Consider the following 19,452-nt stretch of genomic DNA (forward strand, 5'->3'; position numbering starts at 1 on the left):
GAAGAAGACTGGCACTATTTGGAAGCTGAATGCCGACTTACAGATGGAAAGACCTATTAGATCATTCCTTCCCCCTCTTTGCCAAGACAGGAATGTTTTCTAAAGAACATTTCATACTCTTCTTCCTACTCTAATTTTAATAACATAAGTGCTGGAGTTTCTATCACTTTCCTTGAGATTCTATTCCACATAAACGTTGCTTAAGTTCAGAAATATTCATTTTTGAGAACACCTTGGAAAAACTTGTGGCTGCTTTGTACAGCAAGCACAAGAGGCTGGCATATACAGATAGTGGTGTGAGGCAGAGGGGCATTCAGCACTGGGCAAGGTGTGGGTAGGAAGCACGCAGCTCTAGAAAGAGCTGTCAGTGGGCTGATCATTGATAAGTTTGCTAGCTGTAACAGACATGCATGTAATGCCTACCTGGCATTCATCTGCCCATAACCACGTCCTATCTAAGTACATCAGCTGGACTGATAAAGCAAGAATCATTTGTCTGTTTTAGGTACCTTAGAGTGGAATCATGCCCTAAAAAGGTCAATTTCTCACTAATAATTTTTAAATGAGTCAGTAAGCAGAGGGTCAGACTTAGACAACCGTGCTGTTTATGCCAGTAGTTGTGTCAGAAAGGTGAGGCCCAGCTCATTTGCCCCATGGGAGCTTGGGTTCTATCTTCCTGTAGGCAGCTATATGTACATGCCTCAACTTCAGCATATTAATTTGGGAGATGAATCCCATCCCCACAATTAAAAGTGAGCTGAATCTCATTCTCTGTGATTGTGTTTGCACAACTACCCTCTACGTGCCTTCGTTCCTAATTCCTCACCTATTTTGCTTTAGCATTGTGAAAGGCAGAAAAAAGTTGAGCCCGACAGTCTGGGTAGGAGCAAGAATGAAGTGTCCTTCCAGAATGCTCTGGTTCTCCTCCCCCAGCCCCATGGACCAAAAGCTTCACCTTGAGACACAAGAAGCTGCGACATCCATGCCTGGATTCTCCTTAGTTGAATATAGCCTGCATAGAAAAGCTCAAGGCTTTACTTTAAATAATAATTTACATAATGTTTTGAAATTAAGGAGGCTTATGAACAGTTTGCTTGAACAAATTTATTTAAATAACAAAGAGCTCATTGGCTCTTTCCCACTTTACCTGGCACGTACCTTGCTAGCAAAAAAGAGCAGCTGAAATCCTATTTGGAGAGCAGTAACAGCACCCAGGCATAGCTCTGTCAGAAGGATGCTGATTTACATCGTGTGATCAGTGGATCTGCTCTGATGGATTACGTATTTTGTATCTTTATTAACTGCACATCATTTTCACATTCTGTTCCAGTCAGCTTGTGACAGATAGCTGTTTTTTAGAATCAGATCTCGAGGAAAAGAAATGTCAATGTGGAAAAATAAATACATTACTCAAGCTTCTTGAAAGTATTGAACTCAATGACACATCAACTTAAATTGGTGAAATCATGGTGGGTAGCTTTAAATAGAAATGTTTTTGAAGTAGAAATATCACAAAGCATTAGATATTTTATACGTTTGAGTTAAATTACTATTAGAAAAATTATTACTGTTATGTTTTCATTACATATTGAGCTGGATCTGTCTTCCTTTGAAGTCACCAGAAATATTAACATCAATTTAATTAACTCGAAGCAAGATTTAGCCCAGAAGGAGTTGTTTTATTATGAATAAAGGAGAAAATGAAGTCTGAAGTCTCAGCATTTCCAGCAAGGCACTGAACTCTGATCCACAGAGATACTTAGATACCTATCTTGCCCTAGACTGGAAATAGGCAAGGAAGTATATTTAAGAGCCTGCATCTCATTAGCTCTGATTCATATTGAATACAAAAAGTATTCAGAGTTTCCCAGGAGAGAGAGGTGAATAATGGATACAGCAGTGTGAGAACACAGCACCATAAAATCACAACTGTAAAAAGACTATCACAGCCTTTGCAACTATGAGGGCTGGTTTTGGTTTTCCAACACTCATTGTGAGCTATGGGAACTTAACCCTGCTCTTCAACAGCTCTGTGCTGTTAACATAACTGTTAATGAACTCACCATCAGTGGACTGCGTTCAGTCTTAGACTTTGTGTGGTACTTCCAACAACTACTGATGTAGACGCAAAGGTGCCACCAGCTGGAACACCTTAGTTAAAGCAAAGCTAATCAGAGGCACAGTTACATGAATAGGATCAGAATCTAGCTCAGTATCAGTGTAGAGACTGTGACTGCTCAATGAACGACTCAGATTACTAATAAATTACTCTTCTTGCTGCTTTCTTGAGTCTCAAAGGAGAACTAAAGTATTGCCAGGGCAGCTTTCAATTGCCAGACTTTATTTCATGCATTATATAGATCTATGCGTGCCAAGGTGACACAGGAATATTATTAAAATGTTTTACCCATTTCCAGAGAAATAGATGGATGGAATGAAAGGAATGTCCCCCTTACCAGTTGTATCTGAAATGGGAATGTGTCAAACAAAATCTCTTTCCTCTTTCATTCGCCTTCTGTCTCATCTGGAACTTGATTCGATCCAGAGGACACTATTTCAGTTCTGTCCCCGTGGTATCACTCCAGTTTTTTCCCTTTGTATATTTTACAAGTCTTCTGTTATTTAGAAAATTGTTTAATGATGAACTCTGAAATGTCATCGTATCTCAAATTACTTTCCTTGTGTGTTGCATTTGTGGAGGTACTCAATGATTCTCTTTGCACATTATTCTCTCCCAGTCAAAAACCCACAGAATGAACCAGGGGAGGAAATTTTCCTTGGGATCCTCAAATGCTATGCCAATGGAGCCCAGTGTTCAAACTCAATTGCTAGAGAACAAGCCTCGTGGTGTGCCCAAACCCTGCAGCTCTCAAGGAACACAAAGCCTTAGAAATTTACCAAAAGGCCAGAGCAAACTCTTCAAAGGTTCTGTGTCCCCATAGCCTGGCTCCTGCTGGCCTTATCTTGAATTCACTGTATTTGTGTTACAAAGGTTCTCTGTAGGCACAGATCTCTGAATTGCCTTTGCTGCAAATGAACAGTGTAACTCAGTGTCTCCTAAGCCCTTCTACTGATTGACTTCAGACTTTCCAGAAAAGTTCTAGTTCAGGATATAAAGATGTTCTATGGTAGGAAACAGGATTATTTTTACCTATTCCAGTCATCACTGCTGGCTTGTCCTCGATGAAGATAAAATATTCTGATTTTGAATGAAATGCTCATGAAATCATATACAAAATGAAATGGCTGTAAATGACAATACAGCATGATTACTGTACATAAATTTGGGAGTTCCCTAGTGGTACTCACCATCTTCAGTAACAACACTTTGAAAAAGGAAGTTACAACAAATTTTCCAGCAGCGATCCAACAAGAAATCTCCTTTTGATAGGTGGTATATAAAGATACCTAAAGTATATATATAAAGTATTATAAAATATATGAAGTATTTGTGGGCAATGTTGTTGGTAGGTGGATGGTTGGATTACATGATCTGAGAGGTCTTTTCCAACCTTAAGGATTCAGTGATTCTAGAGTTCAGCCAAAGATACAGAATGCATATAGTTGTCTTAAACCTTTGGCTGCAGTTATTACATCCATCAGCTGAAAACCTTCTTTGCCCAGGTATAATTTATTCACATTAGTCAAAATCAGTGTTTCTTTGCAGCTGCAAAATCTGATCCAGTAAAATGAACATTAAAATGAACATTAATCAGATGTCTTCTTCGAGAACATTTGTCTTTTTTTTTTTATTTCACCTTTCTTCATCTTCCTATAATTACTAGCAGAGCAGAATGTAATTTCTTTTTTCTATCTTCATTTCATAGCCACTGAGGTCTTAGATATCTGAAATGTACTGTCCACTGGAGATTGCAATCTGCTTTGTGTAGCTCTTGGATATATTTAAATCTTCTTTTACCCTTCAAAGGCTGGTTGAAAGAAGTGTTAGGTCATTATTTCAGGCGGTAGCTTAATGCTCAGGTTTAACAGTATATGATCTCTCTCCACTGTTCACCAAAGACCTTCATTCAGTGAAGGTCAAGGTATTAGAATGCTATTTTTAAAGATACACCCAGCAGTAAAGAGTTAAAAATAGACTCCTACAAAAACGTCCAGTAATTGGTTAAACCTTGTTAGGCATCACATGAAGATGATAACTCCTCCCAGGAAAAGACATAGCAAAAGCAGCTTTGACATGGATTTATACTTAGAAGAGCAGCTGCAGGCTTACTGGGAAGGAGTTCACAAGACAGACTCTTCAACAACTAGCAGAAAAGGAAAAAAACAAAGCTTCATTCCGCAAAGGAAAGGAAGGAAATAGAAGGCATTTTTTTCCTCATCATGATCTGCAAATGAATTCCATGGATTCTCGTCTTTGGAACAATCACCAGTAGACAGAGAGCCTAAAAATATGGAGCTGGGAAAGGCGAAACTGCTGAGAACCGGCCTCAATGCTTTATACCAAGCCATCCATCCTGTGCACGGAATTGCCTGGACAGATGGGAAGCAAGTGATACTGACTGCTTTATACTACCATAATGGAGAGCTGAAGTTTGGAGACTCAAGCGTTGTTGGTCAATTTGAACACGTGCATGGGCTTTACTGGGGCCCGTGTTGCTCTACAGAGACCCCAGCTCTGCTTGCTGTTCAGCATAAAAAGCACGTTAGCGTTTGGCGGCTGGGCCACAGCACTGCGGAGAAAAACAAACCCTTGATTTCTCAGACTTGTGAAATCGGTGAGCCGTTCCCATTGCTTTCCCAGGGCTGTGTGTGGCATCCAAAAAAGGAAGTCTTGGCTGTCCTTACAAAAAGAGATGCTTCAGTCTTGCACACTGTTCGAACGGACAATACCAGAGTTAAGGCAGATATCAAAAGCAGTGGGCTTATTCACTGTGCTTGCTGGACTAAGGATGGTAATCGCTTAGTAGTTGCTATAGGCAGCACCCTGCATTCCTATATATGGGATGATGCTCAAAAAACTCTAAATGCCTGCTCCTTTTGCCCAGTCTTTGATGTGGGAGGCTATATCTGTGCTATAGAAGCCACGCTGGATTTCCAAATTGCTGTAGCTACTGAGCTTCCTTTAGATAATATCTGTGGTTTGAACGCAGGCATTGCATTTGATATGCCATCTGGTGCTGAAACTAGTTCTTTAACCTCGCAGTCTACTACAGCACTTGGTGATGAAGAGTACTCCATGGACCTGCGAAGAAAGTCCACAGACTCTGACAGATCAGGCACTGTTGATTCAATAGCTTCTTCTTCATCAGGTCCTTTGGATTTAACCCACATCCTTGCAAATCACCGTCGGTCTGATCCCAGTCCTCTCATTACTCTGAAACGCAAAGATTCTGCAGCAATGAATGGTCAAGATTCTTCTTACCTGATTTTGGTGACTTTTGAAAGGAAGGTAACCACCACCAGAAAAGTCAACATCCCAGGCATTCTGGTTCCTGATATAATGGCTTTTGACCTCAGAGCTCAGATCGTGGCAGTAGCCTCTAATACTTCTAACATTGTTTTGGTGTATTCAGTAACCTCTTCCTGCATGCCCCATATTCAACAAATCCAGCTGGAAAAAAATGAAAGACCAAAAGGCTTATGCTTTTTGACAGATAAACTCCTATTGATATTAATTGGGAAGCAGAAATTCCCTGAGCCGAGTCTTATTCCATCTTCAAGTTCGGACAGGTATGTAATGCGCTTGATGATCAAAGAACTGATGCTGGAAGAAGATGCTTCAACGCTGCCAGACACGAAGCAGCATATGCTTTATAACTTTGTATCGTCTGTGAACATACCTGGAAAAAGAAAGTTCTTTGAAAACCTTGCCACAGAAGACCAACATCAAAGCAGAGACCTGTTAATACCAAGAAGTACAGTTATTCAATCTCCCAGCGGCAGGAGAAGACTCATCGAAGAAGTGAAGAGCCCTAGTTATGAGCAGAGCTCTTCATCAAGTGTTAGTGACTTGGATGAGAAAAAGCTCCCAGGTGACCCCTCTGTTGCCTTAGAAACTTTGGATGCTGAACCTATCAATCGTTCAATGGCTCTTCTTGGTTTTGGAACAGCTACCAGGCTTTCCAGCAGACCAGCTGCCCCTAAAGTGCAGTTCAATGTAATTGAAGAAACATCGAGTTCTCCTAAAAACAACAATTTGCCAGGTGAAAGAGGCATGAGTCACATATCTAGAAATTTAGAGAGACTCTGTGGCAGTTTCAATGACTTACAACTGAGTCTTTCTGAAATAACAGACTTTGCTAAAAACGGGAGAAGGGTGTCTTTAGCCTACCCAAGTTCACAAGAGCCACCGGTCATTCATATCACTTACCAGGTAAACTTTTCATCAATTTAAAAACACTGTGATGGGGCACTGATGTTTTACACTATCTTTTATTTGTATCACTTAAAAGCAAGAGGAGGCAGTTTGATTCTTGTCAACTCATGAGAAATGTAAACTGAGTTTGGCGTCAAGCTTAGTTTTAAATGGCATTAAGATTTATTCTTGAAACAGTAACTAAGGATGTTGTGAGTGACTTAGAGGATATTTCACACAGGAGGTCTGTGTCTTCTTTGCACAACTTCGTAGCAAGTCTTGCATAGTAGCTGATTTTGGGTGCAGCTATCGAATAAGAGAACAGTAATGCAGTTAATGATGTACAAAACATATTTATGTGCTAGCTTAGTGTAGAGATGAGCCTACAAGTAGCCATAATTAGACATCCCTGCTAGAAACCTGATCGATTCAAACCTAAGCTCAAATCCAAAATTTGAACGTAACTGGACTCTCATGAAGGCTGAAGCAAAGTAGTGAATCTCAATTTATGGACAATTCAGACGCAGATGATACAAAGTTGGCTTATTTCTACTTGTCTTACCGCTAGTCTTCACACAGCTGGACATAATCAATTTGCAAGTTTTATCACTTCAAATTTTCAGAAAAAAATCTGCCAGTATGTCATTATCATTTCATTAAATAAAGATATGAATGTCAAATCAAATTCCTGCCCCACCCTTGTTTTGGCACAATTCCTACTGGCTTCAATAAGAATTTCAACTTGGGAACATAGCAGTAATTTCTTGCTATAATTCTTAGCATTATTAGCAGTAATACTGATATTATACTGATAATAGTTTTGGTTGTGCTAATACTCATTGTGTTGCTGCTAAAACTGGGATTCCTTACAGGATGTTGATGCCAATTTCAAATGGATGCTTATCTATTACAAGATGAGCAAAAAAATTATGCCAAGTAATACATTTGTTTCACAGTGACGATGCCAAAGTACCTGTTTCTTGAACAGATTTGACTCACAGCTATACAGCCTCCTTTCACTTGGAAGGATAATACAGACATCTAAATATCCCTCCTTAAACACTCATTAAGGGAACCGTGACTCCATTCAAAAATATTCATTAGTTCTTAGCAATTGTTCATGTGGCATTTTAGCAGATTCTTGTATGCTAAGTAGACTGGATGAAAGCAAAGCTTTTGATCTGAATTAGCACCATAACTTTGATATATTATATGAATTCTGGTGAAAAAAACAAGATGCCTTTTGAAAGTAATTTAGGATTTTGTTTGCCAAGAAGCATGCTCTTCTGTTCTCCAGCATGTTCAAATTAATACTGTTTTCTTAATATAAGTCAATTTATTTATTTTACAAGCAGCTCAATCTCTTGGATTTGATAGGATTAACCTTTCCAAAGAAAAGTTCTGGTTGTGACACCTAACATTAATCTGAATTCACTGTGCACGTGTTGACTTACACATGCAGTAAGAAATAATTTTCCAGTTTATCTCTTTGGGAATAAGACAAAGATAATAAAGCCAGCACGCCTAAGATACTGCCAGACTAACTACATTTAGAAAAGCAGTCTCTTATTTCTCTAAGCAGGTTAATTTTGCATTGAGCCAGAAGAAAGCCCCTCTAGTACTACATTATAATGACTCAGAAAAAGTGCCACTTCATGGCTTTCCAAGACACATAGCTTTTCTGTTTGAGCCTCACTTATAATGCTTTGCATAGCTCCGCTTCTCTTCTGAAGTCTAACAGGATCACAAAATGATGCCAAAAGATAATGAAAAATAGACTGACGGCAAAAAGGTCTCCAGACAGAGAAGGAAATATTTGCTTCGTAGGCAGCTAATAATTTTTTTCAGAAAAAAGTTGTTTTGATTAGTTTGCATTGAGACATCTGAACCTTGATTCTCCTCCAGGAGTTGATTAGCGCTCCGGGAGCTCAGAGAGCAGCTGGGCTGTGGGTTCCAGCCAGGCACTGTTCACAGTGCAGAGAGTCAGGAAATAGCTTTATTGCCTTATAATATAAATATCAGCCAGTGGAAAACATTCTAAACTTCAGGAACACTGCAGTCCAGTCCATAATATGGCCATTATCTGTCAATTTTTGGTGCCAAGTCTGCGTCTTCTTAAGTGTTTGCATAATCCCCAGCACAGCAGAGGCCCAATCTTGATTGAGAAATCCTTTGTTCTATTAAGCATAATGATCGATACTACATAACCACATTTACACATTACAAATGTAAAAGTTTAAAACATTATGGAAAAAAAAAAAAAAGCAGCTGTAATTAACGGTCAGTTATGAACACTGCTGTGCAGAAGCAGTATTGACGTCCAGAAAGATTCCAGTTCTGCTTAGAAAACCCTAACATAAACCAGAATGTATGTTACTTAATAATTCATAATATCTGCTTACTAAATAGTCTTCAAAACCTTTGTTTATCCTGTTACTGCCAGCCTGCCCATAATTTCTCTGAAGTCACGTCCATGCAGCGCTACCAGAATTTATATGCTTTGTAGCTCACGGCCATAAAAGAAAAACATGATCACTCACACTTCGGAAATGTCACCGCACTATCACTTGTGTAATAGCATCCAGCCACCAGAGGTGATTTGATCATTCAACCCTGAAAAGCAAATATTATTGCTCTTTCATCACATACAGACTTGTGATTCAGGCTCGCGTGGGAGGGCAGACAGACAGATGCAATAAGAAGATACTATTTAACAAGAAAAAAAGAAGTGAGGGAATTTATTTCTGTTTCATTTTGCAAAAAAAAAAGATACTTTTCTTATCCATTTTCTCATCCATCTCCCAGAAAAGAAACAGCTGCAGAATATTTAAACTAGCCTCATTCAAAAGCTAATTACAGTGGAAATAAAGCCAATCTGGATTTGAAAATAATGGCATTGAGGCAAACCTCTCCAGAAGGAATCAGATTCTTTCTTATCTGAGGAGTATCGCAAAACTCCTACATTTTGCACACAAGCAGCACTGTGTCAAAAATCTGTATTGCTGAAAGCATGTATTTCATGATTAAACTGGAAATAAACTTCTTTTCAGCAATAGTCACCAGGATTTCCCTTTCTTAACCTTGGTCAACAATTGTATACAAATCAATTTGTCCTTTTCTGATATCTTTCTGTAATTCACTATAGGAAATTTTATTGACAAGGTCAGCTGTGAAATAAAAGTTTTTATGCAGAGCTGGGAGATGAATAGAAGGGGTCCAAACACATCCAACTAATTTTTTATTTTCTTTTTAATACAAATAAATAGAGTAAAGGAGGAGGACTGCACAATGGTGACAGGAAAGTGGGCAAAGACATAAGGAGAAACTTGAATGATCAGTTATAAGAAGAGCATGAACCTCCTGAAAAACCAAAGGACAATTTTGGCTTGAATTGAGCAATAAAAGAAAGTCATGAAAATGATGGAAGAGGAAGGTGTTCTGACTGCTCCCCAGAGTAAGAACTAATCTCGAAGTTTAGAAGGGAGAGATTTAGGAGGACCATAAAAGACCTGCAGTAGCCAAGACGAGGTGTGATTAATGCATGGACAACATTTTGAGCAAAGATTGGAGGATCTGTTAAGAACAAATTCTGATGACACTGCTGTGAAAGTGATCAATAGCAGACAAGCAGGGTCTGCACAGGAGATGTGACACTTTTTATTAGGCCAGATCATTTGGTTGGCAGATACATAGACGCAAAAGAGAAAGGAATATGTAATGTCAAAACTGTAGCCAAGTTTTTGTACTGAAAGAAAGTTAAGATTCAAGTTTTTTCTTTTTTTTTAAGAACAGCTCTGGAAGATCAGGATGCATGAGGGAATAAGGTGTATCTTAGATAACGAGGCACCAAAACATTAATTGTAGAACTATCAGCAGGGAGCCAAGAGCAGAGAAGTCCTAACGTTGTATCATCGGAAGAGCTGAAGTCCTTCTGTGTGCTATAAATGCAAACTGCACTGGGATTTAAGCACCCCTGAGCACCTCAAATCTCTTCTAAACATTTGACAGGCTTATACTTCTCTCACATTTTATAGGGTCGCAGTTGGAATGTCTCACTTAAGGGCTTGTGGGGATACTGAGAACTCCACCAAAATAAAATCAGGATCCGCCAAAAGCGGAACTCATGGAAAGGGAAGCAGCCCAGGCAGTCTGGACTGGTACCTGTAGCAATGCTGCACAAAGCTTCCAGACAGGCAGTGCCTTGAATATCAGAAATCACAATTCTTATTCCTCTTCAGTGCTCTTCCTCAGCCATTCAATTATCTTTCATTGTCTTCTTGGTCGGATCTCCCATGTTTATATGATTTGACAGCTGTCTTGCATCCCACACAATGAGTGCGGGGGCAAAGCAAGAGCGAGCTGACTAATAGGTACTAAGGCATCACAACTGAAGTTGCAATGAAACACAAACCAAAGAGCTGAAATCGAGGGTGTAAGAAAAAGAAAACAGAGTTCTAGGCAACTACAGCCCTTCTTCATCTAACAGTGCATAGATAGGACTGACTAACCTGATATTTCTCCTTTATAAAAGAACAGATTATGAACACAAAAGATATGAAGAACATTTAAAATATCTGTGGTTCAACACAGCACTCAAAATTGTGCCGTAGGGAAAATTATTGGTTTGACAGCAGAGAATTGGGATTAATAGAAGAAGTGAAAGATGGTTACCTGCTTTAGCAGGGGGTTTGGACTCTGATCTCTCGAGGTCTCTTCCAATCCCTATGATTCTGTGGTTCTGTAGTTAAAAATTGGCTGGGAACAGTATAGGACATGATTGTAGTATTATAAAAGAAAATGGAATAAATTTACTTTTGGATTTGCCTATGATCAATCTTCAGGCTAATTTAAAAGTTTCACAGAATCATAGAATAACCTGGGTTGAAAAGGACCACAATGATCATCTAGTTTCAACCCCCCTGCTACATGCAGGGTCACCAACCACTTTTGTGATAAGCCATTAGAATCTCTTTATGGCCTAATGTTGGTAGAATTTTCAATAGAGGATCAAGATATCACACCTATAATTTGATGTCCTTAACATCTAGAATAATAAAAATGGATTGAAATGAACTGGTTTGAAGTGCATAGTGGAAATACCAGTATTAAGAGCAAAAATTGATGCTGTAAACTGGATACTGTCTGGAAGCAGCTGAGAAAGAGAAAGGCTTGCACGTGTTGAGTGAATGCAAGACAAGAGTCCATCAGGAAGATGATAAGTTTATGAAAAGAATAAAGGCAGTTTTTTGATACACTGGGGAGGTACATACAGAAAGAAATGCAGTGTGAGGTTTCATCTGGAGTTTGCATTTCTAGACATCCATGCGCAAGAAAAACACATTCAAACTGCATGCAGTTACTAACCCAAGGTTAGTACAAAACATTTTTGGTTGGTAGTATCATGAAGGATATCACAGTTTCATCAGTCATTGAATTTAAGTTCACAAAGATGATCTTTGCATCCAGGTAATTGTAGGCTGTGAGTTAGAAAATAAAAGATACGTAGACAGAAGGCCCTGGGGGCAGAATTGGCTGGCTGCTCAGCAGGATGCAATCAAAGCTATAAAAGAAGGCTATTTATTATGCAGTCATAGAGTGTACAGCACCTAATCCAGGAACCTTTTTGGTTTTTTTTTTGGCCTTAATAAATTATTTTCTTCCCATATATATTTGTATTCCAAAACAAGAATTTTGAAAGACAGATTGGCAACACTGTGACCGGCTGGCTGCAGCCCAGAAGATCCTTTGTAGGCTATAAAAAATGATCGAGGGGCAGGCTGACACAGATGAAGGAAAGCAGTTGTTGAATTGATGGTTTGTTTCTGTTGGATTTTTGTTGAGGGAGGGTTGGACCTGAAAGACTACAGGAATTTGGCAACAGAAACTTTATCTGAAAGTATCCACTCGAGTATGTGGAAATATATTTGTTTATTCTGTGGTTAATGTGTGCTAAGTACACCAATAAACTTTGATTTAGAATGAAACAACCAACAGTAAGGGCTTTAAATATGAAATCTTCAAGTCCTTGTCTGCTTCTGCTGGAGATTAACAGCAGCACTGCAAAACAGATACATATTTTAGGAAGTGGACAATTAAATTGAGATTTGACCAGAAAATTGTTGTTGGGTTAAGGCATGAAAATGGCAAGTACTAAAGTGAGATTTCATTTGTGCTTCTAACTTTGTCACAAATTACCTGCATGACCTTGAGTAAATCTCTTAATCTTCTGGTGTAATGGTTTGATCTTCTATAAAAAGAGAATAAAAGCAGTTACACAGCTCTCAAGAAAGCACACGTGTGTGAACATACTCCTCAAAGAGAAATGCTATCATCGCTTAAAGCAAACGTTAAACAAAAGAAACTAACAAACAGAAGAGAGAAAAAGAAAAAATCTTGAGCAGAATTTGTCAGCAGACAAAAATAAAATGTAACTGTGATCACGTTTAACGTGATGAGCAGGAGCATGTGACAAAGACAGGAGAATCAATATGAAGGCCCCAAAGAGATGAAAGACAAGCACCTCTGAAATGTAAGCTTTGATGTCTGTACTTGAAAAACTGTAGAACCATAGGAAAGGATAAAAATGAAATACTGTGTGGTTTTGTGTATGCAAAAAAGTCTTCTATTTCTAAAGGCCATTAAAGTAACTTGCATGGTTAAGTAGAAATCATTCTAGAACAAAGTCATCCACATCCATTCAACTGCTTGCAAGTCAACAGAGGCACAGCTAGATTATTTTCTGATTACTTTTGAGCTGATGCATATCTAATGAAAAAAATCACTTGGGTACTTGTCTCAGTTGAAGCCCACCTCTTTTTATAATTCATTAATTGAGGTACAAGTCTGAATAAACGCTGGTATTTTATCCTGAGATTGGGAAAATGAAATAGTTGTTAGATATACTGATCCACTTTATGCAGCAATGAAAAGCTCTGTACCAATGAAATACCTGTACAGGCAAATAGCATCTTTGGAGTGCAAAAGCAATGCATGTGCTTGTGCTGAAAATCCAGTCCATTGAGTTTCAATTGTATTTAGGTTCGATAGAATGTAATGCCACATAATTTGAAGAGACCTAAAAACGACAAAGTTCTGTTATATTGGTGGAAAGTGTGGAGAGGAAAGATCCAAATGAAATTGGCAGAGCAAAAGTAGAGCAAGGTTGTTTAGAAGCAAATGGCTGACTCAAATATTTTTATAATGGCATTAAGTCACTGGAAAAGTTTTAATGTTAAGACTGACTTTCAAAAGATAGCAGGAAGTTGTAAATGCAAATATATATTCATCCCATACTAATATTAAGTCAGCTATTCTGTGGTCCTTGCACTTTGTAGTAATCTGAATGACAGAACATAATGTTGTCAATTCTCAAGACCAGATAAACTTCACAGATGCCACCTCAACTATGCCAGCTTTACCTTTAAAGTGTATTTTTTGTGAATGTTAGAGCAGCTTCCAGGGAAGTGAATCCATGTATTCTCTCTATTAAAAAACAAAAAAGCCATACAGTTTCCAAGCTAGATTGTTGTGACAGCTTTTCAAAGAGATTGTCTCCATGAAATTCTCTCCGTGCCAGAAATGGGGGATTTTACTGGGGTGGAATAGCTGAATGATGATTATAATGAACACCCACATGTAGCACTGATAGCGAGCAGAGCGCTGGCTTTGGCAGTGTAAGATCTAAGCTACTTTCTACTCGTTACCATATATTCCCTTTCACTGAACTGACCATTAAGGCAGAAGGGCCCAATGGACACAAGTATGCGTGGCCTAATACATTACATATCACAGACCAAGCAGTTTTGAGCTGCGTAAGCACAAAAAGCAAAAACCAAAGAGGCAAACGCTTCTTCACGTGGGACTATGAGGTTGTGGCATTGATAAACTGTAGCAATAACAGAGAAAAAAAAAAGCAAAATTATTCAAGAACTGAAAGGACTGTGAGTAGAGCAATGGTTAGAAGAACTCTGGTAAAATATCTAAGCCTTTAACGAGATCTTTTCTTTTGCATATATGTGTTTGAAGAAAAATTTTTCAAATGGAGCAATTACTGAAGAAACAAAAGATGTTCTCCTCTGTGATGGCAAGATCCATTTGAATTTAGTCCAGCAGCTGTTTGACCTGACCATTATTGAAATGAAACACGGTACGTTCTTTCTATTTCAAGTATCTGGTTTCAACTGAGATTTTTAGTGTAAATGAGGCATTTGTGGTAATTATCTCGTACTGTAGAAAATGGTGAGAGCTAAATTCACTTAAATGCTAAGTAATTGCAGAGCTACCCATTACCGGAGTGATATGTTGGATGCCTCTGCAGAGGAAGACTGAGAAAATAATCAGTCCGCTGCATTATATGGAAACAGAAATTCTTCCTTATGAGACCTTTTGGTATTCTGCCTTTTCTATCTGCACAACATGTCCCACACCTGACAATAAGGAATAGGCTGGGGGAAAATTCATTCTTGGAACGCAACAGATTTGTGTCGTGTAGCATTTGGGATTCTTTGACTCTAAGACAAACAGCAAAGCTCAGTGCTCTAATTTTCCCCCCACACATTTGCCACCACCACCGATTAACTTATAAATGCAGACACTACTAGGGGAAAGCCAGCCCCAGACTGGTCACTGAATTACCTTGTCCCTGTCTGTTCATGCATGCTGCTTTCTCAGCAATATACAGATTATTTTTCTTAGCCATTGCTCTATGATACTTCTAAAGGCTTTTCTCATCTCAGCCTAGACAGATCAAGATCTTGAGGTACAAAGTATTGGCTGTAATTACGATCTGCTTGCACTGTTTCCCCACGGAGAGATCCACAAGTAACTCACTGTCTTGGCCCTTAGCCCCTGCAGGCTGAGACCCGTCGGCTCAATCAGTACAGCCAGAACTGAATTTGACTCTTGGTGAAAGCAAAATGAAAAGGCCAGTAATAACACTCTGATTTTCCAAATGACTGGCATGTAATAGGCTAATTGATAAGAAGGCTACATACATACTACAGATCAGGAAAGTGCCTTTCACCTAGGCATACTGGGATATTTCAGTTTTTCCCTGGCTTTCTGAGAGTTGCTCCAGAATATAAGGATATGCAGCTTCTGTATTTTTGAAGGCAGTCTCTCTTAACACTGTACATACAGTGAAGGCCGATATGAAAAGACCAGGGCAGCCTGGTCTGGTGGTTGGCGACCTTGCACATAGCAGGGGCTTGAAACTGAATGATCATTGCGGTCCTTTTCAACCCAGGCCGTTCTATGATTCCATGATAAAAAACCTTCACTTGCTACAAAGGCCTGAATCTATTTTTCAGCAGGCTTCTGTGATAATGCAATGTAGATAATGCTATCTTTTGCAGGGCAAGAAGAATGTAATTTTTGGCTTGTATTTCCACTTCTTGATTTTGGAAGGAAATGCCCATAATGAAACCAGGTTTTCATGGCCCATTATTCAGTATGAAAATGATAAGTGATGGGATGGAGAATGCTTATTTTCAGCTCAATGAGACGACTGATTATTAAGTTAGTAGAACTCTACGATTTCCTGAGTTAGACCTCAGAACCCTAACGTGTTCCTCTGCCCCTCTGCCTCTTCACTGTGCTGCTTGGCGTTTCAGAAATCAGATCTGTTGCCAGCAGAAAGAAAGACTGAATCAAGAATCACTCTGAAACTCCCCATAATCCTGAAGAACTATCAGGTTCTGGGCAGAGGTTGTTATGTATCTCTTCATTCACTTACAATCAGTAGAGGTTTAAATTCCTAAACCTTTCCTTCGCCGCTATGCTTGAATATTAAATTTGGCGTTTAAAAATGTCACTCCCATTCTTTAACATTTTACAATTAAAAGAGATGTAATCAAGAGCGTGCTTATACTGCAGTGGCAGTCCTGCATTTTTTTAGCTATGAATATACACTTAAACTTGAATATATGGAAATAAAGAAGCTGATAACTGCAGACCAAATTTATACCCACGGCGAAGCTATTAAGATCATAACAGTTGTAAGAGCAATGAGCTTGGCCTCATCATGTGTACGTTAAGTCCAGAACTATAATATCATTACCTGTACTAAATATAACCTGCCACACAGAGCCCTGGTATTAGCACACTACATTAAAAGTCACTCTTTTCTGAAGCTTATCATGGTAAGAACCTGGCATAGCAAAAGGAAAATGTATTCAACATAAGATTTTCCTGCCTTCAATATATATATTATGTGGGTTATGCTTCAAAGCAAGTGTTAGCAATTACACAGTGAACTTCAAATGTTTCAACAGGTGAAAATAAAAAGTCCTAAGAGTACGAGAAAAAGAATATGCTTTATTAATTTGACCACCAATGTAATTACCAGTTTGGATGGCAGAATTTCCACTTCTAGGCCCATTGTTTTCAGAATCAGAAGACTGTCCAGAATAAGAAAGTATTAAGAGCAGAAGATTAAAGATTCGTGGTTTGGAATGACAATCTTCTTATGATGTAACAGGTGACATGACAACGTGGAATAGTGCAGCCTGGAAAGGTGCTCTCTTAATGGTATAAGGAGGAGAGATTTGCTTTCTCCAGTATAATGGTTTGTTATGACCAAAACTAAGCCTATATCCCCTACATTTTCTTATTCCACATTCTTTTTAAAAACAGTTTTATGTCCCCAAAATAAAAATCTGAACAGCAACTGTAACAAGGCTTTCTTTACCTCAAATCCCAGCCAATGGCAGCACCCAGCCACAACAGGATCATGCTCTCCAAGAGCAGCGTGTGACACCAAGGCTCCTGCAATGCTTACCAGCTGCTACAGTTTGTTTGCATTTTTTTCCTTTCCACAAAATGTCAAACTGAACAAAAGACAGAATTTTCTGTAACAGCTGCAGCATCCATCAGGAAACAGATGAATCATTAGAGAAAAAATAGTGCAGATCGCTTCATTTCCAAACTTACTTTCAAAGGAAGGTAAAATTGAAGGGTTACGTTTAATTTCTGTTCCTCTGCGATATAGAAAGTAAACCTGAATGATTTGGATGTCTTTTTCATGTAATCTTGTCTCTTTTTTTTTCAGCAAAAAAAAAAAAAAAACCCACACAAAACAAACACATGAAAAATATCATTTGAATTTTGTTCAGTCTCTTCTCTATGAAAAGTTCTGATTAATAATTAAAGAATGAAAAAATTTATAGTATCAATTCTGTAAATCATCGAGCTGTAACTTCCATTTGCTATATGAATTTGTAAGCATACTGCACAACCCTGGCTTAATGTAGGAGAAGAAAACCCCTATTTTCCTCTAGAATAAATACAGTGCAAACATTTTCTTTGCCAACTCCTAGAAGGAGTCCAGTGGGGGGCGACAAGGATGATAAAGGGCCTGGAGCATATCCTGTATGAGGAAAGGCTGGGAGGCCTGGATCTGAAGAGAAGATTGATCTGATCAGTGGTCATAAATATCTGAAGTGTGGGAGGCAACTGTTTGAGGCCAGGCTCTTTTCAGTGGTGTGTAGAAATGGCTAAAGACTTCAAATCCCTGCAATTCTGTGCTTCATTGTTTGGGTACAGCAGATGAGCAAATGGGAGAAGCAGGGGTGGATCAAAGTTGGCATGGAAAGGCTGTCTGAGGTTTCAGAAAATGGAGATACTCATTGTTTATCAGAACTGGCAAAGATATGTGTTTTTTTTCCACTTAAGTTCAATAGGGTTTGATACGAGAGTGGTGAGGTGCTGGAATAAGCTTCCCACAGAGGCTGTGGATGCCCCGTCCATCCCTGGAGGTGTTCAAGGCCAGGTTGGATGGGGCCCTGGGCAGCCTGGGCTGCTATGAAATGTGGAGGTTGGTGGCCCTGCGTGTGGCAGGGGGTTGGAGCTTCATGATCCTTGAGCTCCCTTCCAACCCTGGCCATTCTGTGATGCTGTGATAAGGTACAAAATGCCTTAAAACTTTCAAGAGCTTTCATTTTGCCTCCCTTTGCATTTATACAAAGGTGTGTTTAGCACGGACTGCCAGGTCTTAATGCCATGAAGGTAATGAGGCTTAGTGCAAAAGGAAGCCCACTCTGCTCATGTGCCAGATGACTGTTTTAAAGCATCACTGTGCAATTTATATAACCAGAGCAGTGCACTCATTTTCTTTTTTGCTTAACTTTTGTAGGCTCTTCTTGGATCGTGCTCACTGCAGACAAGGACGGCTTTGTGCCATTAATATTCAAAGCAAGACAGGACATCATCATAAGGGATGGAACTGACAGTTCAGAAGTCTGCGGCCGTCACTCCTACAAAAAGGGCAGTTTAATGCAGCCACCAAGCAGAGTGACATAAGAGCTCACCAAAAAACACCAATGACCCCCTTTTTTTTTTGCTGAAGCAATACAGAGATGTTCTGTGGCATCAGACACTGAATGACTAGAAAGTTGTCTTCACTACTTTCAATATATTTGGACTAAAGTCTGGGGCACGGTCACACAATAGCTGAGTCCTAGGGTTGACTGCACCCTCATGATGTCTTCAGAATGATCAGACCTAGAATGGAGTTTACCAGTGTTATTGTTATTAATAACGTTTTGTTATTAATGACTGCCAGTGGACTGGAGCAGTGACAAGACTCCAATTGTGGTCAGGATGTTCTGGGAGAAACAACAGTATGCTGAAAATCATGCAGTAAAAACCAGCCTAACCAATATGGGAGTACAGCCCACACAAAAGCTGGAGAAAGTGCTACTAACGAGCATTTATACTAAGGAAAACTGCAAAAAGAGAGGGGAAAGCACTTTTTGGCTCTATATGAAGTTCCTATGGGTCCCATGGAAACCTGCAACATTTTCAGAAATGCGTAATTCTAACGTGAAAATGTTCAGCTACAAATACAGCTGCATCACTGCGTCCTGTCACTGTCTCACACAGCATGGAGATTTATACATGCACACTGAAGAGAAAGGAAAAAAAAGAAACAACTTGTCAGGTAAATTAAAGATCAAAGACATTGAGTGTAAATGTCATTTGGCTAAATGCAGACATCTGTGCTGAACTTGCCATCCTGTATGATCAGACAAATAAAGGAAAACACCCCTATAGCAGATTATTCGTGTCCTACCATAGTTTCTAATACTGGTCATGGTGAGCCATCCCTATTAAATAAGTAATTAAGTGCCTGTTCCTTT

The 19,452-nt window shown here is 39.1% G+C and overlaps 1 protein-coding gene across 1 annotated transcript; it reads left to right on the forward strand.

The window, feature by feature from the left end:
- Window positions 1-4,411: 4,411 nt before the first annotated feature.
- Window positions 4,412-19,046, forward strand: LOC125690098 (WD repeat and coiled-coil-containing protein-like). Its single transcript, XM_048938084.1, has 3 exons — window positions 4,412-6,334; window positions 14,342-14,462; window positions 18,447-19,046. Exons 1-3 carry the CDS (start codon window positions 4,412-4,414, stop codon window positions 18,611-18,613), a joined length of 2,211 nt encoding a protein of 736 aa, XP_048794041.1. The 3' UTR covers window positions 18,614-19,046.
- The last annotated feature ends 406 nt before the right edge of the window (window positions 19,047-19,452 follow it).

This window comes from Lagopus muta, chromosome 2 (genome assembly GCF_023343835.1).
Source record: "Lagopus muta isolate bLagMut1 chromosome 2, bLagMut1 primary, whole genome shotgun sequence".
NCBI lineage: Eukaryota > Metazoa > Chordata > Aves > Galliformes > Phasianidae > Lagopus > Lagopus muta.